At 37.3% G+C, this 26,071-nt stretch overlaps 1 protein-coding gene across 3 annotated transcripts in view; it reads left to right on the top strand.

The window, feature by feature from the left end:
• Window positions 1-26,071, top strand: part of FAM135B (family with sequence similarity 135 member B) — a 252,370-nt gene that overhangs the window by 116,292 nt on the left and 110,007 nt on the right. For all 3 annotated transcript variants that reach the window (XM_069854704.1, XM_069854703.1, XM_069854702.1), the window contains exon 2: window positions 7,180-7,275. In XM_069854704.1, coding sequence (XP_069710805.1) covers window positions 7,199-7,275 — 77 coding nt within the window. In that variant the 5' untranslated portion in view covers window positions 7,180-7,198. The remainder of the gene's footprint in view (window positions 1-7,179; window positions 7,276-26,071) is intronic.

Genomic DNA, 26,071 nt, shown 5'->3' with positions numbered 1-26,071 from the left:
CTGGTGACAGGAGCACAGTCAAACTAGAGGGTGATAGATAATTCTGTATGAGTGTCTCAAATAGCCTTCAAATAATTTGCTACTTTTTGATGCATTTGATGTTTGTAAGGATGACAATGAGAATATCAGAAAAAAAAAGATTCAGGTGAACAATAGGAATAAGATAGAAAAAAATGCTGAATATTGAAGAAGATAAATTTTGTAGGAGTCTGGAGTTTTAGATCTCAGTTGTGCATAAAACTTTAAAACCTCTTTTTCTTCCAAAGGTTGTTAAGAAGAAATACAAGTTGAGGAAGGAATATGTAGGGAAGGTGTGAAGAAGAGGATTATGTAGCAGTGGGAAGCTAGTCCAGGTGAACGTTTGTATTGTTTCCTTTTTCCTTCTGTTTTACTCTCTCTCCTCTTCTTTCTGAATTTTCCCTGCTGATTCATTTTTGTACAATACCAACAGCAGGTTATTATTAACTGGTGTAGGCAGATAGTGATTTGTGCTGAGCTGAACTCAGAACTGTTGTCCTGGCAGGCACGTGCTAACAGAGGACAAATCGAGGTTGCTCTTCATTCTTTTTTTTTCAAGTGATCTGACCTAAATATGCACAGCTGTGTTCACATTTAATCCTGCCTAATAGCTCAAAGTCTTTATATCTCATAAGAGCAGCCTACTGGCACCTGACATTTATCCTGGCCTTCATTCAGTTCTGACCTACAAATCCTCTGGCACAACCTGGCATTTTTGGGTTTTTTTTTCCTAGTAGATTCATTCCTCCATCTAAATACCCTTGAAACGGCCATTCTGTGAAGGGTGTAATTATAATCATAATCATTGCTCCTCAGCCTTCCTGGATTTGGTGATCTGTGCAAATTCTTCACTGTGGATTGATGCTGCAAAGAGAATGTGAGAGGAATTGAAGTTGTTGACTTGTTTTTCTAATGACTTTCTTTGGATCCCTTAGGTACAATGTATTTTACCCATGACTATATGAACTATACATTTGAAGCTGTTAGCTTAGATTGAGGGTTCTCTACTGTGAGGTGTAAATGGTTTTACTCATAACACTGATTTTCTTGATGGAGGTTGAATGGGTACCTCCTTCTAGTGAACCAGGTACCATGGTACTTTGTCAATTCCAGTTGTGCTGACAAAAGACAAATCACAGTGAAGTTTGTAAAAGTGCAGAAAAAAACAATTACATAAAATAAACTAGCTCCTTTATTATTTGTTCCACTCTGAGTTCTCTTCTAGGATATGAGTAACTTTTCAAAAGACAATTTATTATTTGTCTCTGTGTCTCTAACTCATAACTGTAGTGGTAGCAATCAACAGACTTTGGGAAAAGGGATTCATGGGGTTGCCTTACTTAAGAACATGTGTTTAATGCATCTGACAAAATTGTTGATAGTGATTTTCCTGAGAATATGAAACAGAAAACCTTTTTTTTTTTTTTAATATTGGAAGGTTATTTTCAGGGCTTGCATCTAAACTAAGTTAGCTCTTTTGAGTATAAAAAATAGTCTTTAGCATTTTTAACTAGACTAATTGCTTATGCAACTGAAAAAATTGTTTAATAGATACTATAGAATAAGACTATGTGGCTTGCATTTGTTTTTACCTGTATCATAAGTCTTTACTTTGGCTTGTATATTGAAGAAAAAAATCAAATGATTAAAACAGATTGGAAACCTAAAAACCTTCACAAACTAGCTGCAAGGGATTATCTCTATATTGTGCTGTGATACTATCTCTTTCTGTAAACTATACCGGGTAATGTTAGGTGATTGTAAAGACCTGAGATCTTATAAAGTAATCCCTGATACTTCCATGAACAAATAGAGCATTAGAAGATTTCTCATGGCTAAGAATAACATGATTTCTTGAGAAGACTGGAGACTGAAGTCTCAAATGGTAATAAATATTAAAACAAACAAAAATCACAAGAAAGTAGTCACTGAAAAGTTGTGGATTTTGTAAGTGTATTTAGGAAACAAACTAATAAGCCTTCTGGCTGAGTTTTAAACCATAGAGATGTAGAACTGTTTTGTCTGTAAAAGACCTTTAAGATCATAAATGCCAACCATAACTCTATATATGCATCAGCTATGCAAATTTTATGGCATATGTTCTTTTCTTTCCACTTCATTATATGCTGTTGAGTGAAGCCAGATATTGACTGAGGTGATATATGTTTTCCACCGGGTGTAGATATTTTGATTTATCAATCTGCTGAAGTTCTTGTACGCGAAAGTGAGAAACAGAATACTAGGCAGAGCTTTTTTGTTACTGTTAAAGCTATGGCAAAAGGCCAGTCTTGTGGGATCACACACTTCATTGGCTTTCCATGTCTCAGGATAAATGCTCTAGCTTGTTGACTGTGTTGTAATAAGATGAAAGGTCTAATTCAACAAGTCCAATGGACAGAAAACTGTGTTCAAATCACTTTGCTGAAGTAAAGCCAAAATCTTTCATGGTTTCTGCAGGGATGACACATGTCTTGGGTGAAAAGAAAATTTTATAAGAATTCAAGTAAAAAATTTACATTCCAGTAATTTTTTAGCCTCAATAGTGTTGGGAAAAGAAGCAAAACTATCTTAGGAACATAACAGGAATTCTTAATATAATTCAAAGCCACCTCTACCTTAGAATAGTCTAAAATGGCATTACTTGTGGGAGATCCTGGTTCTGGGCCCTGTTTTGTTAGCAATTTGTACGACGAAAGAACAAAATATAAAATATTGTAACTACTTATTTAATAGTTCTGCTAAATAAGCTTTGTAATTTCTTTGTATTTTTAGTATTGTATTTTGATTGTTTTTCCTTAAAAGTGTAAAGTAGCTATCTTGCCGTCACCCAAAACATTGGAAGACAATTACTGTCTTGGTTGATTTTAACAGATTAGATGCATATTTGTTGCATTACACTAACTGGTTGCCCAGGGAAGGAGTGGAGGCCCCACTGCTGGAATCTTTCCAGGTCAGGTTGGATGGGGCTCTGCACAAGCTGGTCTAGTTAAAGACGTCCCTGCTTCTGCAGGGGCATTGGACTAGATGACCTGTAAAAGTCCCTTCCAACCCAAAGCGTTCTGTGATTCTATGAGGTATTAAATTTTGAAATAATTGTTTTGTTGAGAACCTCAGCTCTCTGATTTTACTGGTGTGCTGACAGAAAAAAAATGAAACATTCTGTAAACTGGAGAACAGTTAATGACACTGTTGCATTGAAAGGACTCACTGATCTTTGCAATTGCTTTGCATCAAGTAATAGATGTATGCTCAGAAAAGGCTATTGAGGTGCAATCACTGCTGTAAGAACTGGGATCTAGTTCAGCTGCATGAAGGTGAACACTGGAGTAACTTAAGTAATAATGAAAAACAACAACAAAAAAGAGGTTTGGCATAATGAGTGTATTTTTTTCTCCTGATGCTTTAGTCTAGGGGCATATTTGTGTGTATTTATCATCCTCCTTCCACTGTATTCCTCTGTTCCTTACTTATAATTTTACAATAGATGAAGGTATTTGTGGAGAGGGGAATAAAGTTTTATCTCACTATGACTTTATTCTACATGCTTAACCAAGGATTTCCTAACAAACAGAGAAACAAACAAACAAACAAGCAAATAAATAAATTTTAAAAATGCCCAGGTAGCAACAAACACCAGTTTTTGAAAATCTCAATAAAAATAATCTCAATCTCAATATCAATATCTCAAATCTCAATAAAATAGAACATGCATTAAGAGCAATAAGGACAGTGGTACTGTCCTGGAGGTAGTATGTGCTCTGTTTCCTAAGCAGCAGCTTTATTCTTCTAAGTGAGCATTTCTAGGTTCATGAGTCATTGTCGTTTATCACTTTTTTTTTTTGATCTTTTGTCCTTGGTGGTTTTTTTTTCTTTTGCTGTCTTCTGTGATAGAGATGGTTTAGAATGGTGAAAGTACCAAATAAATTCCTGGGTTTTTTTTTCACTCAAATTGAATTACATAAGTGCTAGGAAGTTCATGGACTGTCAGAGCATGCAGTGTCCCGTCCTTATTTCCACCCAGCTCTGTCCCCATCTCACCTTCCTCTGCTCCCTTTGGCTGGGTTGGTGCTGATTGCTATTTCAGCAGGCAATTGTCAAAGTCTTTTTTAGCTTCAAGGTGTTTAACAGTTGTGTGTGTGTGTGTGGTACACGTTCAAATAATCACCTACTCTCAGAGGACTCACTCAGTTGACTGTATCTCTAAAATATTACTAACACAAATACTATGAGTCAAAAAGATTGCAGAGAGCAGTGAAGGATAAAAATGCAGTTTGGCTCATATCATGTGTTGAACAATCCCAACCCAGAAAGTATGTCCACTAACAAAAGTGAAGACAAGGGTACTAAAATCAGGCCTTCCTTTAAATATGCAAGTGAGGCAGCCTCCAGTATTAAAACATATAGATTTTCAAAGGGTTTTATCTGTATAAATCATTCTGATTTCAGTTAGTGTCTCCATGCTGTAAGGACAATGACAACTGAAAGAGATTGTCTCTTGTTAGGACACCAACTCTTGCTGGAAGGACAAATTGTCAAAGTGGTGACCTTGCTCATAACATCAGTGTCTGTAGGAGAGCACAGCACAACCAGTGATGATGGCAGCACCTTACAAGGCAGTTCAGTGCTTTAGAAGTGATGAGGATGAATGTGGACAATGTTTTTACAGAAATATAAGGCCAAACCACTTCCTATATTACTTTAGTACCTTCCCATAGATATTTTCTAATGTTATCTTCTTCAGGAATATGCAAAGGGTTTGCCATAAAAACGGACATTTTAGGAAAAAACAATGTACTAATTTGTTCCCAATAATCACATTTATATTTTTCTTTGAACTACTTTTTAGATTAATTGATGATACCTCAGTACTGGCAACATTCCCTATTGTGTTTACAATGCTAGTGTAATTTCATCTTTCACTTCTGTATTTTTACTGACTGTTCCTCTGTTTATAGCCCAAGGTTGTCCTATGTAGTGATCAAATAGTGAGGGGTGGTCAGAACTCCTTTACAAGACCTGAATATACAATGAAGACCTGCGTATGCATTTCCATGTATTTAATTTTTTATTCACCCTTTCTATCCTTAGATGCGTGTCATTCTTTCTGTCTTTGACAATATTGCTACTGGTCTGAACTGGCTGGACACCCATTCATACGTCTCCTTTTTAAACTGTTGTCTTCAAAAGCATGAAGTTTCCTTTGATCCTGAGCTTTTGGCCTAGGGAAATATGCCTCAGCATCACATGTAGACTGATCCAGAGGCAATTCTGCCAATTAGCACTCTCCTCAAGGCTAAGTATCTTGTCAGAGTATCTCCTTGTGGTATTTTGTGTTCTTCTCTTGACTTCCCACACAGTTTGCTTTGTTTTAGTGCTGAACACTCAGAGAAGACTATTACAAACAGAACTAGTTGCGTATGTGATATACATGCCTTATAAACAGTGTACAGCTCCTCAGGCTGTGCAGAAAGGCAAAAAGAGAAAGGATTAGTATCATTCTTGTTGAGATGGAGGAAAAGAGAGAAAAGAATAGTACTTTGTCAAGTAATAGCATTTGAATTTAGCCTCAATTCTCCTAAATCATGGCCTGACATGAGCCAATGTAGATTTCCTTACCTTGGAGGTATAATAGATGTGTAGTTTAGCAATTGTCCTGTTTTTAGTTTTGCTCAGTTATAGGCATATATTAAACATATTGTGTACATATTATGTCCCTTCTTGTCATTCCAGAGTCAACATACGCAATGGTTCTTTTTGAGGACGGTGAATGAAAAATCAACAACCGTTTAACTCTGAAATGTGCTCTTTTTGAAAAATGGTAGTGCTTGAGAGGATAGCTAGAAAGAAAACATAGTTTAAAATACTTGATGTGATGAGCCAGTTAGTTGGAAAACTACTTATCAGGAGTAAGCATTAAGACTTCTCAGAAAGCTACATCTTAATGCTTATCTGAGGACTTCCTGTATCAAACTCTTCTTCATTCTTGGTTCATTAGACAAAGTGGTCAAATCTTTGAGTGCCATAGAAATTGCTGATTGGCACATATGTAGAATTTTTCTGCTTTCTCCACAGTCTGAGCTGGATATCCCCTTAAAGCCCCATATGTCTCAGACAGGGAAATTATTAACAATCCTGACATAGGTCTTCCTTACAGATTGTATTTGCTGCTGTTAAACAGATACCAAGATAATGTTTATTAATGTGCTAATTAAACAAATCTGATCTCTATATTCTCAATGATGTTATAGAATATTTCCAGACAGCTTGCAGATTGCCAGAAGGCATCTTGCAGGGAGAAAAGGAGGAAAGGGTAAAAAGAAAATTCAAAATCTATCCAAAGCTTTGAAAGCCTTTGGCTTGCTTCTGCTGCAATTAGGGGACTTGTAAGGATTTACGCTGATATGTTAAATAGGGCTGATTTGGAAATTTACTTATACAAAGTTTCCTTGAGTAAGTCATGACCTTCTCAGTTTCCGTCCAACCTGAATTATTCTATGATTCAATGAACGTATAAGATATTATCTGTAAATTGTTGTAATGTTTTGAAATCTTCTGTTGTGGCCTGTTAGGTGTTTTGATTGTCAGCACTTTCCTTAGAAGAATCTCATCCATTCATTAATCTTTAAATTATTCATATTCCCTCAGAAGCTTCCCTTCTGGGACTTAAGTTATAGGAGGGGTCAAAAGCACAAAAAAATCTCAATTCTTGTCTCATTTCTCTAGGGTTTCTTGTCTTTTTGGCATATGCTGCTACAGAAATGAACTGTGCTGACTGGATATCTGCCATTTGGTAAAGTGGGAAGAAAAGAATCAATTTCCCATACAAGAGAAATAAGACAGTTAATTAAAATTTGCTTTGAGATTCCTGCATGTAATATGCTATTTACTTTTTGCTTCTTATACTTTCCATAATATTATCATTCTGTCCTCAGCCTTAATTAGACTTTTTGCCCGCCTTAATTACTGCTTTGATTTGGCTTTTAGCTAGTCTTCCTGAAGATGGAGCCCAATGATGTTATTGGAAAGATTGCAGCAGATTTTAATTTATTTCAAGTTTTGCATGAACCCTAATATACGGAATAAGATATAGTAATACATTAATCGATTTGTTAAGCAAAGTGCTTCAAATGTTTATAATGCCTGTATATATGTGTTGTTTAGGTGATGACCTGAAAAAATCATGTCTGAGGTCCAGGGAACTGTCGAGTTTTCTGTGGAGCTACACAAATTCCATAATGTGGACCTCTTCCAGGGAGGGTGAGTTGATGTTTCCATTAATTTGCAGCTGATAACAGAGAAGTAGTTTACAAAGGAAGAGTTACATTCCAAAAGAAGTTATTTTCTGCCAAATGCAGTTATATTTCATGCAATCTCTAGGGCAGGGAAGGATGTCATTAGGTTTACATTGGTGTCAAGGAAGATCAATGTACATTACTTTCACTATGAAGTCAGACTGACTGACTGACTTGTTTTTGTGATACAATGTAATACTCTGAATTATTTTAAGCATCTGTTCAGATGTAAGTACAATAGCTGCTTTAAATGCTTCTGGGCTGATTCTGAGCCTTCATGTTAAATGATAGCTGTGTTGAACTATAAAGAAAATATGTTCCTTTTAGGCTCACATGCTTAATGACTATATACTTCTAATGAAATTTAGCTGAATCCCACCATTGCAGAAGGGGAAATGAATATTCATGTTTGCCTAAAGCTCTAGTTCTGGTGGTCACATTAATTTTTCATGTCCTTGTAATTTAGAAGAACAAGTACAATTTCTGGTCTCCTTAAACTTTTACACCCTTCTTCCTGGAAGTTTTTATAACAATCCAGTGGATGAGAAGTGGATAAGCCTAACCAAGTGTGAATTGTTACTCTGCTTGGACCCCACAGGCGTTTGTCTGTGCAAAAAAGATAAGATGAAGGAAAACATTTTGAGGAGACCTGGAGATCCAGACAGGTCAAAAAATATACTCCATGGGCAACAGTGGATGTAAGGGAATATTATTTTCTTTTATGAGGACTAATGCATAAAGAACACTAGACACTCTTTCAAGACTTAGTTTAGCACAGGGATGGTTCACAGCTGATTTGTTCATCTTGAGAACCATTTTCTGCAAGAAAGCCATGGCATTATTTCAGTTATTGGGATGGATTAGGTAAAGCTGTTTCTATCTGTGTACAGGCTGTTTATTATTATTTTTTTTTTTACTGTGGCTAAATACAAGGAAAAGATGCTGTGTACTTGAATGACGGAAACATGGTTATTTTGTTTTAATAGCTGCATAAGTCATTCTGTTTACATATCCAAGCAAATATCCACCAACTTTATGTTAGAAAGCCTTCTGCTTGTGTTACATAGAAGAAAAAAAATCCTCTGTGCTTAAGGTGTTTGCTTAACCTAAGTTACAAAAGAAGACTCATGTTTTTTGATCCTTATGACCTTAGAAGTCAGTCCTAGCTACAGATATTTTTCTTGTCTTCTGATTATCAACATAATGTCTTTGATCTTCCTCATATTTGAAAATCCACACCCATCTGTGGGTTCAGTGATATTTTTGGACTTAGACAGTTGAATATTCAGAGGTTAACCAGGAATCTTCCCGTTTCTCATGTTACTGTGTGACAGGCTGCCAGTTTTTTGTCATATTGCTCTACTTTTGCATTCAATAATTTCTGTAAAATGCTTTCTGTGTCTTTGACAGTCAGATCAAATTCATGTGTGGGGATAAATCTAGCATTAAGACAGATAATATATTCTACTGTCACACTAATGAGTTCCTAATTACCCTTGCTTTTTTTTCCCTACTGGTGCTTATCTTGCTTTACTGATTAATACTCTGAACACATATTACTATAGGTTGTGCCGCGTTAATTTGTTTACAGTAGTTTTTCTTTCTGTGTATCTTGCACAGTATAAAATTTACTTTCCTTCTACAGCTTTAACAACATAGTTTTCCAACAAAATCCTTTATTTTATCTCATATTTGCCTATCAGTGTCCTCTGTATGGCTTCATCTGCTCAGCAGCCCTGATGACTGTAGCATGAGTGTTTGGAGAAAAGGAGTAGATGAGATTTCCAAATTTAATTTTAGCTGGGCATAACTTTTATTTTTTTCTTCTACTATCATTGTTAATTTTCACTGCAGACATCTGGGTTATCTTGGATTGACAAATAGTCTTCCTGGATTAGAGGGTGGCAGAAGTAATGATAATGGGAAATTTCCATTTAACTAGTGTTTTCTTTCTTTGAGTGCCTTGTAAATTGAGGCAATATCATTCTGTCCTACTGAAGGTCAGAAAGGTGATTTATGAAGGGCTGTCCATCAGGATAACAGTGGAGATGAAGTGAATCTTAATTGCTGTGTGAACCAGGCATGCTGTGTTTTTTAACAACAAAAGCAAGAACAGCAGTGAAAAGAATTTTATGTTACCTACTTTCTGTCTTAATACCATGGTACAAAAATAACCCCATAAAACCATAATCAAGAACCTGACTATGTATTTCCACAAATGCATAGCAGTCCTGCTACTGCATGCCTAATTGACAAAAGGTTGAAATTTCTGGATTGGAACTATTTAACAGTGCATAAAGAAGACAGTGCAGTCTTTTAAAATACTTAGTCTTGGCTAGCTGTCCTTCTAAAGATTGTGCCTTTGGCAAGAGCAAGGCTGGGCCAACTCTTCTCTTTGGAGAAGAGTACTTCATGCAAATAAAGGAATGAATAAATCAACAAGATTTAGCAAGGGAACTGTGAAAGAATCAACCCTTCTAGAGCCGTTAGGTGATGTTTAATTATCAAACTCGATTAAGGACTTGATCTGCTGGCTGTAAGCCACAGAGTCAAAGTGCTTTAAAATGCTAGGCCTTCAGTAATGGTCCCGTTCCATTTCTGATTGTACAGGGAGCTATTTTGAATTATATGTGCACACATAAACTGTTGCCACCTCTCCTTCCCAATGAAAAATGGAAACTCCTTAAACTATCTAAATTACATCTTGTGATATTTGAATCATGTTTCTTAACATGTATGATTGTTTAACACTGGAAAGAGACTCTGAAATAAAAGTAATCAGGTTTGTTTTCATAAATATTTGTTATGATTCTATGTTTTTTTGGAATATATAACAGGAACAGTCATCAGTAAATGGTGTGTTGGAAGCAGTTTGCTTTGGTCAGTTAATACTAAATTTATCTCCCTCTGAAGCACAAACATAACAGTGTCAATATTTATAGAAATCAAAGATTAAATGCTGTAGGTGTTGCTATATGGAAAGAAAGAACTTTTCTTTGGCCAAACCAAAGGACTGCAATGGTGTTTGATTCCAGATTTCTAAAGATTGAGTAATAAGTAATGCAATTTCTGGAAGAAAAAATAATTTCTAAGTTTTCTGTCCTTAATTCTCCCCATCATGTGCTGCTTAATAACTGGTGACAGATATTTTCTTTAGTGAAATTAGCTAACTGATTCTGGTTTTCCTTAATAGAGTAGGAAATAAGATTACCCCTGACTGCCAGAGTTCAATTAATTGATTTGTCTGGTTCTGTCAGAAGAAATTCTTCTGCACCTTTATTTTTGTACAGCTTTTCAAAATGTATTTGACACAAAAACAACAAACCTACAACTACAACGTTCACAGAGTAAGTAACTTTTGGAGACTGTGAGGCAATAAAGGGAACAAAGAAAGTGAAATAGTGACTTTATAACGCTGGGATTCTGACTATGATATATTATAAAACAAGGATAATGGTAAGCCATTAATTACCAATCACAGGACTGAATCAACTGCTTATCAGTCTTTTCACTCCTCAAATTCCAGGCTGCAATTTCTAAATGCTCAACACTTACACTGGTGATCTGTGGTGTAAGAGGTGGAAAAAAGAAGTCCAGTTCTTCTAAAACAAATGCAACACTGCCTCAGGGAGAAGATCACTGTTCTCAGAATTTCCAAAACCATAGAATTGTCAGACAAAATATCAGTAGCATTTGGAGCGGCTGATAACACGATATTCTGCCTTAACAGACAAAACTTTTGTGTGATAAAATACCCTGTTGCTTACCAGATGGACAACAGTGCTTCAGTGTACTTAGTCATGAAATCAACCCCCTCAGAAACACGCCTTTCCTTAGCAAACTGGAGTTTGGCAATCAATCAAAGCCTTTCTTGTCAAGATGGATACCTGGAGAATACACATCATTCAGAGGTTCAGACCTTATTTCCCAGAGTCTCTGAAGTACAGTGTCAGGATCTGAAACAAACAAAAAAAATAGTCTTAAGACAGAGGCAAATCTTTCTACTTTATCCATAATTACATGCATTTCTTCTAACTTCTCACCTGTAAAGAAATACAAATGACTTTTGGACTGTAAATCTATGCAATTTTGAAAATACTTACCTAGTTAATTTATGATGCATGAATTCTCTTTAACACAAATAACTTAAAACAAAAACAGACAAAAGAAAAAGAAGTTGTCTAACAGGCATGATGATGTAATACATTTCTGGAATAATGAGTGCTGTCCCTTGGAACAGATGTATTGACAGAACCGACTTATTTCTTGGAATGAAGATATTATTTCTGTGACTCTTGAACACAACTTCACTTTAATGCAGTATCAAATACCTTCCAAAAAAAAAAGAAAAAGAAAAAAACCAAGGAGTAAGAAGGCTGAACACTACTCCAGGTGGGGTCTCATGAGAGTAGAATAGAGGGGAAGAATCATCTTTCTCAATCTGTTGGTCACACTTCTTTTAATGCAACCCAGGATACGGCTGTCTTTCTGGGTGGCAAACAGACATTGCCAGCTCATGTTGATTTTCTCATTCACCAGCACCAGCCCCCTCCCTGTCCTCCCCTTGAGGGCCGCTTTCAATCACACAAAAAAAAAGATATTAGCTGCCTAGATATTAGTGTTGAGTATCATACTATGAATCTCACACTAAGTGGGATTGAAATGAAAAATCTTGTCAGGTGGTTTGTGTACATGTTTGTAACTAGAGAAAGCTATAAAATTTTGGATGTTTAGACAAAGCTCTTCTTCTGGTCTTAGTTTGCAAGACTGATAAGCACTCAGGAAATCAATTAAAAACACGTGGTATTTTATGTTAATCAGACTTCTGTAGCCTTCTTCAAAACCAATTATGTTAACGGAAGTCTCCCTGTTGGCTTGTTGGATTGCATCTTCACTGGTTTAGAGGCTGGCAGGCAATGCACCTCTATAACTTATGCCTCTAAAGAAACTTCAATTTTGTGCCTAGTATTAAGCAATGACATTTCTGGTAAGATTTCTGGGTGGTTTTGCAGCTGATCCTTTGGCAATATCTATGCTTTCAATACATATCATATACTTTCCTTATAAAGCTCCTTTTCCTTTGGAGTCAGGCAATTAGACAAGAAACTTTTGTACTATTCAAAAATAACTTTAAATCCTCATGACTGCTGTTAAAACCATGTCAGGTTGCATTTCAAAGCTTCAAAAATAATTTCATACTTATAAGTTTAAAAAAATATTTTAAAATTTAACTCCAAGTTCCACTTATTGGTACTGTAAGAGTGGAAATGAATTGTGTTCCTTGCAAGCCATTTTAACTAAAAAGAAAAAGATAAAAAGAAGACCCCAGACTTGGCTAACTGTTGTATATGGTTATATGGTTGACCAAAAAATAAACCTTTGTCCTTTGAAATCTGGATACTACATCCTCTAAGGAAAGCAAGTATCATCTTAATCAAAGTGACATTTACATCGCTGCTTTGATGACTTTCTGAGTGGATTATGTCAGAAAGCAGTTTCAATTTCACCTAACATGGTTTATATTTATACAGAGCTATACTTTAAATATTGACTACAGCTCTTAATTCATAGAACTCCAGATGGGCGCCTGGGTGCTGCTGAGAACCAATGAATTCTGTGAGAGTGTAGGGAAAAGGAGTCTTAGTCCTAAGGCTTGTGAAAGGATATATGTGCTGTAACAATTTATTACTTAAGAACAAGTGAAATCACATATTTTCAAAGCACTGAACTTAACTAGAACAAGCCAGAAACATGTCACCAGCACAGACTACATCAGTGCAATTATTCTAACCAAGAGAGGATGGCAGAAATTACTGAATGAGAAGCTCCTTTTATATAATAACTATGAGATTCCTCAAAAAACCACAATGTTCCTTGTATGCAATTTTGCAGAGAATTAAATGTTAGTCTCCAAGTTTTCATGTGAGGGTGATCATGCTTTGCAGATCTTTTGGCTCTTTTCCTCTCTAAAGCACTTTACAAACAGCACTTAATTGAGACAGATGAAGTTATCTGTGTTCAGAATGTGTCACCACATTGTTACACACTGTGCATATCCCTTGAGGGAGCATGATATAAACATCATCAACAAACCTTGTCTTTAAATACAGGACAAGCTGTTGAGAGAACAGCTAGACCTGGTCTCTTCCAACAGTTCCTGGTTGCAAGTCAAAAAATAAAATCCTATGAAGATAGGCAAGCTCCAGAATTTGCTGTCCAGAGAGGCTGGGGAATCTTCATCCTTGGAAGTTTTCAAGACCTGACTGTACATGACCCTGAGTGATTTCTTCCGTATTCAATAGCTGGTCCTGCTTTGAGCAGGCATTAGGCTGGAGGCCACCAAAGTTCTCTTCCAGCCTGAATGATTCTCTGACTTTAGGATAAGTGTGACCATAGCCTTCCTTGACATTGAAACAAACCTGTGCAACTTCTTTCTGCATTGCTCAGTTTCAGTCCATGCAGCAGACACTATGGTTTTGTGATTTGTCATCAGAACCGTGGTCTCCATTAATTTGTCTTTCTATTTAGCTCATGGCATAAAATAGGTTTATTTGATTAACATTAAAAAATGATTTTAGCTGAGAACTGCAGTTTACAAATAAAATTAAGCTCTGCTTCTCGTCTATATGAAATGCTTCACATCTTCAGTCTTGAAATTATTGTGCCCTGTTCCTTAAAAACTGTTTCAGATACTGAAGGAGCTCAGTTTTCAATGCTGCATTTAATGCCACCTAAATATAACAATTTATGGTATTTGTGTCATCAATTCTCCATGATATCATAAAGAAGTAAAACTCAGAGGGCAAAACAGTTAAACCAAAGTGCATCAATGAAGATCACAGCTTTCTATTGAAGACTCATGAATGAAAAGCAAGCACTTATTGCATGAAGACTATTGATTCAAGTAGAAATTAAACTCAAAGACCTGAGTTTAGCCCATTAAATGAAGATCTTTGCTTTTCTGAACTTAAAACTTAATTAATTTTCTTAAGGATGATCCAAATAATTTTGTGATACTCAAGAGGATAATACATTAAATATAAGATCTCTGCTTGTAGAAATAGTTTTATTTTATGAATTGGATTCATAAAAATGGGCAAAGTACTTCCCAGTTACACAGCAAGAGCTTTGAAGAAAATCTATGACAGTCAATTTTTAATGTTACAGATGATAGAATGAGCTATCTTCAAGGTTAATGACTGACGAGCTGGCTAAATCCCAAAAGTTTCATTTTACTTTCTTCTCTTTTTAATTCTACTTTTTACCCAAGATTGCACCTTGCATTTTACATCTAAATAATTTACTTTAGTAACTGCTTATAATTCTAGTGTTTGTGACCAAGGAAAATCAGCTGCCATCCCATGTGTAAAAGGTGACTGAATAAAGTAAGCACAGTCTTTCTCAACATATGACTCAACCAGTTCTTGTTGTGCTACATGGCTACCAAATGGGATCTGAACAAGTGGTGAATCTGGCCCATATGGGTTGAGAAGTGATGAGACAACATATGGAGTTCTCTTAAGCTTTCAAATTAATATAACATTTCTGGGCTCTCCAACATGTGTTTGTTTTTTTAAAAAAAAATATGTTGTCCAGTATTTTCCTTCTGATATTGCACATGCCTGGTTTCAACTCTGTATTAATGATAGGAACTGTATATGAAAAATTTCGCACCGCTCCTTGAATACTGTGTTCAGTTCTGCGCCCCTCACCACAAGAAGGATGTTGAGGCTCTGGAGCGAGTCCAGAGAAGAGCAACAAAGCTGGTGAAGGGGCTGGAGAACAAGCCTTATGAGGAGCGGCTGAGAGAGCTGGGGTTGTTTAGCCTGGAGAAGAGGAGGCTGAGGGGAGACCTCATTGTTCTCTACAACTACCTGAAAGGAGGTTGTAGAGAGGAGGGTGCTGGCCTCTTCTCCCAAGTGACAGGGGACAGGACAAGAGGGAATGGCCTCAGGCTCCGCCAGGGGAGATTTAGGCTGGACATTAGGAAAAAATTTTCACATAAAGGGTCATTGGGCACTGGAACAGGCTGCCCAGGGAGGTGGTTGATTCACCTTCCCTGGAGGTGTTTAAGGCACGGGTGGACGAGGTGCTAAGGGACATGGTTTAGTGTTTTATAGGAATGGTTGAACTCGATGATCCGGTGGGTCTCTTCCAACCTGGTTATTCTATGATTCTATGATTCTATGAAACTAGAGTTGAAGATAAAACCACACCAGTAATTCCTGTCAATGTTGTGTCCTTACTTTAGTGCCCCATGCCCATCACTTTCAGAAACGAAACACTGCCTAGTGGCTATGAGATGTGATTCAGCAATATTTCCTTGCCCTATATCTGCAGAAATCCTCTCTTGGCAATACATTCCACACACTTATGCACAGTTTTGTAAAGCACATTTTAATGCAACTATTCCAAACCCAAATGGTCTATGGCTGATATTATTTGTTAGAATGAGTAATGACTCTTGGCAATTTCTTGAGGTGGGCTTGAACAGGTTTGAGCTCATCATCTATTATCAACGATCATAGAAGTAGTAATAATATCTCGTAGGACTGTTCTTAATAGAGTACAATTACAAATAATCAGATGCTGTGGTAATAGAAAACATTGTTGTGCATAAGAAAAGTTTCATCCAGAGTGTCTATGACTTTTATTTTCCAGATATTTTAGTATTCAGCTGAAAACAACCTAGAGTCTAATTTTCAGAATGGAAAACTGTACTGTCTCTAGATCAGATGTTTTTCAGATGTTTTATGTTGGCAACTCAAAATCATTACTCTTTTTTGACACTTCATCCTTTAGAGTTGCCTTAGATAATAACCGTTAGTTTAACTAGACAGTTTAATTCTATGGATGCAATCAAACTATATGATGTGTATTGTGCAGACAAGGTGCACTTGAGATGCAATGGAAAAAAATGTTGGCCTTTGTCCTTGCGTTAATGGAGTTCAGTATGCTGTGTGTCTGGATGGGAAGAGCTTTTTCAGCACTTTAATCACTTAATGTGCTTCCCACAGCAAAAGTACATTAACAAATGCAGATCAATTTCTCCCATCAATCCATGTCTGCTTTGTTATTTCAGAACATTCATTCATTTGTGGGGATAACATCTGCCAAGAAAAGGTATTATAAATAAAATGCAGCTGAAAAATGAACTGTTCTTTAGTAATCTCTTGTTCCCTTTTGGCTACGCATGATAAAACATTATAATGATGTCCTGTAACAAATGAGAAATCAGTTTATATTGTGACTGTTTAAATTGATGCCTGCAACCAGCCAACATCAAAAATTCTGAGGAAGCTATGGATTTTTAATTTATTTGTGATTTTTATTTTTTTTTTTCTGACCAATTTAATGTATTCTCTTTGGTTTAGATGTTGTGAGGACTCACACATCCACCTTACAATATAAACTTTGTGTAGCAGTGGAGAGAACTAAGTTAATGTAGTAGACCTACAAGAGCTTAAGAAAAGTGACTAGGTATGAAGATTCTGAGATAAGAGCAGCCCTGGTTTGTTCAATCACTGAATAAAAAAGAATAGCAAATGTACTGGACTCAAGGTCTTACTTTGTCAATAAGTACAATACTTAAGCATTCAGATTTTAGTAAACACATAATTTAATTTAAGTCACTAGGTCAAATTAGCAGTTTGGGATGGATAAATCTATCTAGGGCTCTCCCTAACTATGTTAAAATAAAGAAAATACACCTGTGCTCCTCTGCACTATGGAGTTATTGAAAGGCTAAATACTTTGCCAGATTTTAGAGAATAAATCAGTAGGAAATATTTCAGAGAATAAAGTGGATAGAAGGTCTACAAGCAAAGACAACTAAGAAAAGAAAAATTATCTAACCTGAACTTCTGACGTTTATTCCTTTACTTTAAGCTGTCATACCTATACCTACACAGGGATTCTCTGAAAATCCTTGGTCTCTGAGACATGCTGCAGCTTGACATGGAACTAAAATTTCATTGTGAGTCACAACAGGTAACCAGATTTCCCACTAGTCTGTGACTTGACGTTTGCGAAAAGGTGTGTATATGTGTCTAGCAGATCTTACCAATGGTACTCTGAAAACAAGAAAAAAATGTCTTTCATTGATATGGTAGCACTTTGGATCCAATATTTTCCTTTAAGAACCTCTTTCCAGGAAGAAAAAAGCTATTGGAAAAAGCTGAGTGTTGATGCTGTCTTACTTCATTTGCCCTGTCCACAATATTGTAGCATCCCTGTAAGATGGAAAACAATCAAAAGTACTAGTAATCTGTGATGCAAAATACATTGAATGCTATTAATATTTCAGATAACATGTAAATGCTGCAAGTTTCTGGAAATCCCTTCTCCATGATTTAAAATCAGATGTCCTTATGGCACTGATTTGAATAATATCCAGTGTCTTTTGGCTCTAGGAACACTTAATTCTCATCTTAAAGTTGTATGGTACTATTTTTGCAACTACCACTTGAGCCTGTTAGTCTGCTGGGTTCGTGAGATGTCTCTAAGGGTCTAACATTCATGCCTTAGGAAAACAGAATTATTTAGTTTGGAAAAGTTCCTTAAGATCATCAAGTCCAACTGTAAACCTAACCCCGCCAAGTTCACCACTAAACCATGCCTCTAAGCCCCACATCTGCACAGGTTTTGAATACCTTCAGGGATGATGATTAAACTACTTCCCTGGACAGGCTGTTCTACTTCTTGACAATCCTTTCAATGATGACATCTTTTTCCTAATATCCAGTCTAAAACTCCCCAGGTGTAACTTCAGGCCATTTCCTTTTGTCCTAGTGCTTGTCACCTGGGAGAAGAGACCGGACACTCGTCTCGCTATAACCTCCATTCAGGTAGCTGTAAAGAGCGATAAAGTCTCTCCTCAGCCTCCTTTTCTAGTCTTAACAACCTCAGTTCCCTCAGCTGCTCCTCATAACACTTCTTCTCTAGACTATTCACCGTCTTTCTTGCCCTTATTTGGATAAGCTCCAGCCCCTCAATGTTTTTCTTGTTGTGAGGGGCCCTTTTTAGTCCTTTGTCTTTATTCTCTCTACACAAGAGAACATTGTATTTACACATGAATATAGTTTCCTCTTGCAAGCTTTGTAGACTACTGCCTAATGTGTCATTGTATCAAAAGATTTATGTCCTGCATCCTGACGCTGCTTTCCTGTGTTAACATTATGGTCTTTTTTATGAACCCTGAGACAAGTCACTCAAATCTGGAATGGATATTGGTCCTACTGAAAGCAAACTTCTCGCCTAAAAGGAGGCTGTAGCATGCAAACACTACAAAGCATGACAAAGGGAGTTGCGCATTCAATAAGAGTAAAATGTTCAATTATAAATATATGTTAGCTTTCTTATTTTGATTTTTCATTCTGACAGAAAATCCTGTTTCAACAACAAATGCTATCCAGTTCAGCAGAACTGAGAGTCACTCAGTGTGATTCATTCTCACCAAGGCAAACAGTATGCAAGGGTTCTTAGCACCTTCTGGAGGTGCTCAGCATGCCCCAAGATCAAACACAAGTAGTTTTTTGAGCTGGAAGATTTAGGGCTGGAAAATCTCAATAGCTGAATGTTCTGGGCAAAACGTGGAGAAGATATAAACAACTCTTGGCAAATGAGCACTAGTGTTAACAGGAGAGCTCCCATATTTCAGTACATTAGTGATCACAGCCTACAGCTGAAACTTGGTGCATTAGATGCAAGACTTTCATTTGGATCCAGACAAGACACAACCTTGATCATTTTCGCATTTCTATCTTCTTGTAGCTTTTCATCAGATCATCTCTTCTCTGTAGAAACTTGCAACCCTACAGGCCATAAAAGCTCCAACATTTGCATCTCTGCAGCTCTCTGACAATTACACCAACCAGCACTCTTTACATCTCCTTTTATGCTTACCTCAGGGGCTCTTGCCCTTTCATGCTCACCAAGGTAGCAATGCTGCTTTTTATTTAGTCCCATATCCATACTCTTAAAGCAATTTGCCCTTTATGTCCCTTTCAGACAGCATAGTAAAGTAGGGATGAAGAGGCGTATGCAATAGAATAGTGAACAGCAGAGTAAAATAAAATAAATCTGCTTTATTGTTGGAAAAGAGAGAAAGAAAAAAGAAAGGGCAGAAAAATTAAGACCCTAAGAAGGATATGAGCACTTATATCCTTGTCTCAAAGGCAACGAGAAACCTTCAAATTAAGGCTTAATTTAGTCTCACAGTCAAGTAGTAACCTTTCTCAATCTGTTCTTCCATTATACAAACCACTAGAGATCAAGAGATTTTGTGCTCTTCTACCTGAAGGACCTGAAGAATCTTACACTGTATTAATCTCTGAAAGCTAAGTAACCCTTAATGGTTCTGGGTGCAAACAAGAGGCACTCCATAGCAATCACTTAATAGATAGAAAAGGAGGTGAATATTCCTGAAGACCATTATTTTTCTTTCTTAATCCAAACCTTCATACTATAATCCCTTTTTACTATGATAAGACAAACCCCGTGTCTCATGAGAGTTCTAAAGTGTTTCTGTAATGTTTATAGACTGAAGTGCATATTCAAGTTTGGAGAAGTGAGTAGTTACAGTAAATTTTATTAAGTTTTGAATCGCGCTTCTGGAAACAGGAGACAGCAGAAAATGTTATCCAGGAAACAGCTTCTCAGAGGCCACTGCTTTTAAAAGTGAAAAAATCTTTTCATATTCTGATTATCAAAACTTCCCACAAAACTGAAAATTATCATGAAACAGAGATACAAACTGATTGGAGGCAAAATGGTCGTGAGCCATTGATGCTTGCTCTCTCAAATGAAAAAATAGGACGTAGAAAATGAAGAACAACAGCATAGTAATCAGGACATGGCTAAGTAATTATTGGAGGCTGTAAATCTAAACAAACAAATTCTAGTCCTTGAAAAACAGTTTGAAAACCAGTGGTAACTGATGGATGAGTAAGTTATGGAAAGAAAAACATAATGGGATACAAAAAACTAAGGAATGGGAAGAACAGTTAAAACTTACAGAAACACCAAGGACTGCGGAATGCTCTGAGAATATGAGTGGAACTTTTGCAAGCAGAAATAAATAGAGGATGGATGATTACAATAAGTTTTTATTAGAAAAGGAGGAAAACCATCAAGATTTTACAGCTTGTCACAAAAAAATAGAGAAACTGGTGGCACAGACACAAGAACTGGAGGACAGAGTACTGAAGACTTGAAGATTTTAAGCTAGGTGGAACAACAACTACAAAAAATGAAGTAAGTGGAAACAAAATTAAAACAAAATGAAGAAGCATTACAACAGCAACAGTACAATAACCTGATTCAGTTGTCTACTCTACAATTTAAATTGTATGATACAAGCCATGGTATGCCTAAGGGAGGCAACTCTGATCAAGTGCTATAGGAACAGTTAAAGGCAGAACAGGAAGCACTTGTGACAAGGAGAGAGAGAGATTGCAGCCTTATTAGACCAACTGGAAGGATAAAAAGATAATTTGATGAGTAAAACTTAGGTAGGACATATCACAGCTGAAGCTGCAGTTAGAGATGCAGGAAAACCGCTGGACTTCCAGCATCACTCAGCTGCAGTCAGAGAATGCACTCCTGACTAGGTACCAGATATCATGCAGCCATTCTCTCACACCCCCTCCTCAACACAGCGAGGGGGAGAAAATAAGACAAAGTGCTTCTGTGGAAGTGTTTGTGAACCACTGACACTGGCTGTTTGTTAGCATAAAGGGATCAAATGGTTTGTCTGGAACATTTTGTGGTAATGTTATAGGGCTTCCTCTTGTGAGTAGGTATTGTGCACTGCAGATCTGCAGCACACTCTAATTTGTCTGTCTGTCTTTAATCTGAGGTTTAAAATCATCACCTTTTCCCAGGCGCTCCTGTCTTTGAATACCCAAGGAGTCCACCGAAATATTTACAGACAAAATAGGTCATGAAAAAACATGGGATGGATTCATGCAGTGCACTGCTATTTGTTTCACGTGCTTTATAGATCTATGAAGTATAATTGACTCTGTCAGATATGTAACCTAAAGCATTATCACCACGAGCAAGGGAAATCCTCTGTTGTTTGATGGAAAGTTATAGGTTCATATATGGCTGCACCTCTGATTTGTCTCATTGAGGGTAAAAGAAATAAACACAGTGCTCCATGTTATCTCCTTTCACAGAATTACAGAATCACAGAATTGTTAGAAAAGACTTTTAAGAACATTGAGTCCAACTGTAAACTTAACACTGATAAGTTTATCACCAAATCATGTCCCTAAGCACCACATCTACATATCCTTCTTCCTTCTTCTTCTAAGTGGCATGGTTTAGTGATTGATAGGAATGGTTGGACTCGATCTGGTGGGTCTCTTCCAAAATGTTTATTCTATGATTCTATGATACACATGTTTTAAATACCTCCAGGGATGATGAGTAAATCATTTCGTTGGGCAGCCTGTTTTGGTAAAGTAATATTTCCTATTATCTAATCTAAACCTCCCCTGATGCAACCTGAGGCCATTTTCTCTTGTCCTATTGCTTCCTGTTGAGGGGAAGAGACCATTGCCCCCTTACTACAGCCTCCTTTCAGGTAAAAAGAGCAAAAAGTTGTACAGAGCTTTACTCATGCTTTCTCCCTATCCATTCAAGACAAGTTATGCTTTCTCAGCATGAATCTAACTGGAGGGGAGGTGCATTTTTTTTGTTTGTTTGTTTCTTTGTTTTTTTTTTTTTAAAGTTTCACCCCCCAGTGTGTGTATAGGAAATAATTGTCTGACTAATTATTGATTACTATGTTTGTCGGAAACAGCCTGGTTGATCACACGTTTCCTCCATCCTACATAAACTTCTGGAATACATGGCAGGTAGCTCTCCCTTAGTAACACATTAGGGCATTCTCTTCTAGGGATCATTGTGCAGGACAAAAACATCTGCTAATGGTTTCAGATATGGAATGTGCTTTTTCCAGCTGAAACTCCTATTTCTAACTTCCCTTAGAGCCAATGAAGTTACATCTTGCATAGCAATTTGAGGTCTCTTCTCATACTGTATTAATAAAGAAATATATCTTTTTTCTTTGCCTGGAAGGCTTTTCCTCATTCTCTCCCAAAACAGTCTGCTGCCTCAGCTCCCCAGCAGCAGTTATTCAACAGAGAGTTTTTGCTGCAGGGTAACTCCAACACTGGTCTGGGGACTAACAGAAACTCCAGGTTTACCGGTCAGGCTCAGACACAGCTGTTTTGTTTGTAGTATGTATTACCTTAAGGACTGTTTATTAAAATACAGCCTAAATTGTGATGAAATTTTAAGCCTTGGAGCTGGACAGGTGTAATTCAAATCAGGCAGATGTTATATAGTTTTGAACTTGTCTGGCTCCTACAGCAGTACTACTGAGCCAATCTTTTTTATTTCCATGCTCCAGCAATGATTAAGGAGGAGCAGCCTGGTCTGTCAGGGCTCCTGGTGGGAGTGATCTGGTTTGGTAGCGTGATACATCAGTATTACCCAACAGATTGCTTCACTCAAACTAGTCATCCTTTCTTAACCTAGGCTCTACAATGCCGTTACCAGTCAGTGGCAAGGAAAGAAAAAAAGCAGCATCTTGCAGGACTACATGAGAGCTGAGAAGCTCCAGCACTGACCTGAGAGGAGGAAGTAAGGGGAGGATGGAGTCCAAACTGTGAGCAACAGGGCTGGTACCTGCCTACTCCCTTGGCATGTCTCTCTGCTGGTTTTAATGCAAATGCTTCGGGGTTAGGTACTGTCCTGTGGTATGGTTAGATCACTAGATATGGCACAATTAGATATTTGAAGCAGAAACCATTTATTCTTGCGGAAGTAAGTATTTCTTCTGTGTATATAAGTGCAATGTAATAATTAAAGAAGACAGAAAATAAAATACCAGACCTCTTCACCCTGCTTGATCATTGAGAGAGCACTTCACATCTGGGTGTGATCTTAGTGCTCCAAGAGGTAGTCTGACCACTGCAGTGCCTATAGACCGAAAGACGAGAGTGGGATGCAAGAGGAGGCAGTGTCACCCAATACATCTGTTCATGCAATCAGGGTCCCAAGAGAGGCTTTAGCATTAATGATCATAATGAGTCATCTCGGAGTAATATGTGTCCAGGCACAGAAAAACAAAGTTAGTCTTCAAATTATTTATTTAATTTTAAAGATGAATAATTCACACATTGGCAGTGAAGATGATAATGGTGAATTGATTGCTACTAGGATGACCGATGCGGGTTGTCTTGTAGGAGAGCAGGGATTTGACAGTTATGTGCTGCCTGCATAAACAACATCGGCTCTGCAAATAAGAAGGATTCATGTCCTATAAATCTTTAAGAAATTTACCAAACTTCCCCTAAAAGTAAATTCGCTTTGTCATTCCTGCTTCTGTTAGGAGGTTGCTTTACAGTCTTGCTGTTTTGCCAGCTACTTCTTCTTTCTAAATTGCATTAATTTATGGGCAATTTCTATGTGTTTTTTCTTGTGCCAATGTTGTACTTTCTTGTACCTCACTCCTCTTCTTCCTTCCTGATGTTTTTGCCTCCCAGTATATTTATAGATTGAGAGGGGATCTGATTGCTCTGTGTTTTGCTGAGTTGTGTGCCAAGTTCCTTTAGATTTTTTTTCATAAATTCAGCTTGCTGTTTCCTGATCTTTCCTTCACAGTGCCTGTTCCACATTAACTGGCAATTTTCCATGACCTCCCTACTTTACTGAAGTCTAAAGAAGCTTTTATGCACTGTTCTTGTCTTAAAGAAACCCTCACAAACCAGCTGTACCATTAGAGCGGTACTACCTAGCCTAGTTCTAATGAGACAGACTTAGCCTAATTGTAATAAACCAGGAACTGTGTTGTAATTTCTCATTTATTTCCTCCCATAAAGCCTTAGGTATTTCTATGGCCACACTCAGGGCTCATAATGCTGTAAAACTGTATCACCTTATGTCCAGGTCAACATGCCACAACTGCAAAAGTTGTCTGGCTTTAACTTCACTAAGCATGCTGGACTCTGATTTTGGCATCTTGACTGTGATCTTTTTCAGAGCCTTGTATTCCTTCTCTTTAGCCCTCCTATCTGTGCTCTTCATAAAAAGGTAAGCAGGAGGGAGAAATATCTTGTTATTTTTGGAAACAATTTCACATTTATCACTGTCAGACAATCCTTTCCTGCACATAAGTGGTGGAGGACTCCTGTAACTATTTCAGTGGCTTTTGCAGTGTTGACATCAGCCTGATTTTTCAGTTTTAGGTGTAGATTTTGTTATCCAGGTCCTCTTCCTATTCCTTGTAGGTTTTTTGTTCATAACACAAATGATTTTGGAGTGGTTCGCTCAGCTGGGCAGAGATAAAGCCCTTGTCTGTAGGGCTTTTTCTCAAGCCTGAAATGCAGACAGCAGCTATGTACACAATGAAGGAGAAATCGTGTCTGTGCAATTGTCTCCACCCACATACTAGCTGACCCTTAGGGCTCTGCTGCCACAGTGTCCACACAGTAAATGTTCTACTCAGGTGAGAACAGGACATGCAGACTCTAGCAGAGCTCAGGCCACTAAACTGATCCCTCTTTTGTTTGGATGGATTGAAAGAGGCTGGTGAGGATGAGCAGCCCATGTGGTCACTTCCTGATGAGAGTATTTAAAGATAGCTGGAGATGGTTTGCTTCATTCTGAGGAAAAACAGAAACACTGTGTGGTCAGCTGTACTTGTTTCTTCTCAGTATGATTTGTGCCATTTATAGTTCAGATTGTATCTTACTGTAACAGAATGAGTGATTGTAGCATGTCAAAATCTTTTTCCATCTACCATTCTGTTAGCAGGGACTGAGCATACTATTTGGTCATATAACTGTGAATTTTTGTAGAGGTACTAACAAAAAAGTGTTCTATTTTTCATGTGCACTCACATTATCATGATTCTCATTTAAATCTAGATCTCATGGTTACTTGTACTGGCACAACCAAGAAATGTGTAACACCACTGGTTTGAGAAATGTGGGTATTTATCTACGTCTGCTGCTGAAAGAAAATGTGGGGGACTCTGTCTTGCAGAAGCCTCTGTTTTGATTAGGAAAACACTCCTCACAGTACGCAAACTGTTGTGCAGTAATATCCAGCTTCACAGTGTGGGAGCAATAATGTTTATTTTAATGTGTTTTTGGGCATAAAATCGCTGTTTCAAAGTTCCTCCCTGTCTACAAAGACTCAGAGGAAGCTCTGAGGAGGAATTGATAACATTTGCATGTCTTGTGATTCAAATATTGATATGTGGCTTAAAAATAGAAAAACAGCAACAGCAAAACAAACAAAAAAACAGTCATGGGTTTTATTCAGTTTCCTGTAGAGAGGTTGTTTATTTTAACAAGACAACAAGAGGTCTGGTGAAACTCAAGTGAGGATGTCTTTAGCTTTTTCTGGCCACCCAAGATGAAGCTGTTCTTTGCTCATATTCTGCTTATGATATTTATAACCTCCTTTGTAGCTGAAGCTTTCATTGAAAAATTACTTGTTCTCAAAGACTTTCAGGGAAACTTACATTTTGAAAGGAATAAACTAATAAGTTGTGAGTATTTCTATTTTTTTTATTAAATTAGTCTTTGAGTTTAACCTTTAACATTTTCACTACCCTGTGTGTTAATTTACATGAGTGTCACTGGCATGCTGGGGGACTTTGACCTGAGGTCCTCTACATCATTATCCTTCTCGGCCATTAAACAGTGACACTACCTTGAGATGCAAGGCATTGCAACTCA

This window comes from Phaenicophaeus curvirostris, chromosome 3, assembly GCF_032191515.1.
Source record: "Phaenicophaeus curvirostris isolate KB17595 chromosome 3, BPBGC_Pcur_1.0, whole genome shotgun sequence".
NCBI lineage: Eukaryota > Metazoa > Chordata > Aves > Cuculiformes > Cuculidae > Phaenicophaeus > Phaenicophaeus curvirostris.
The sequence above is the reverse complement of the archived record's forward strand: the minus strand, read 5'-3'. Positions and strand labels throughout refer to the sequence as shown.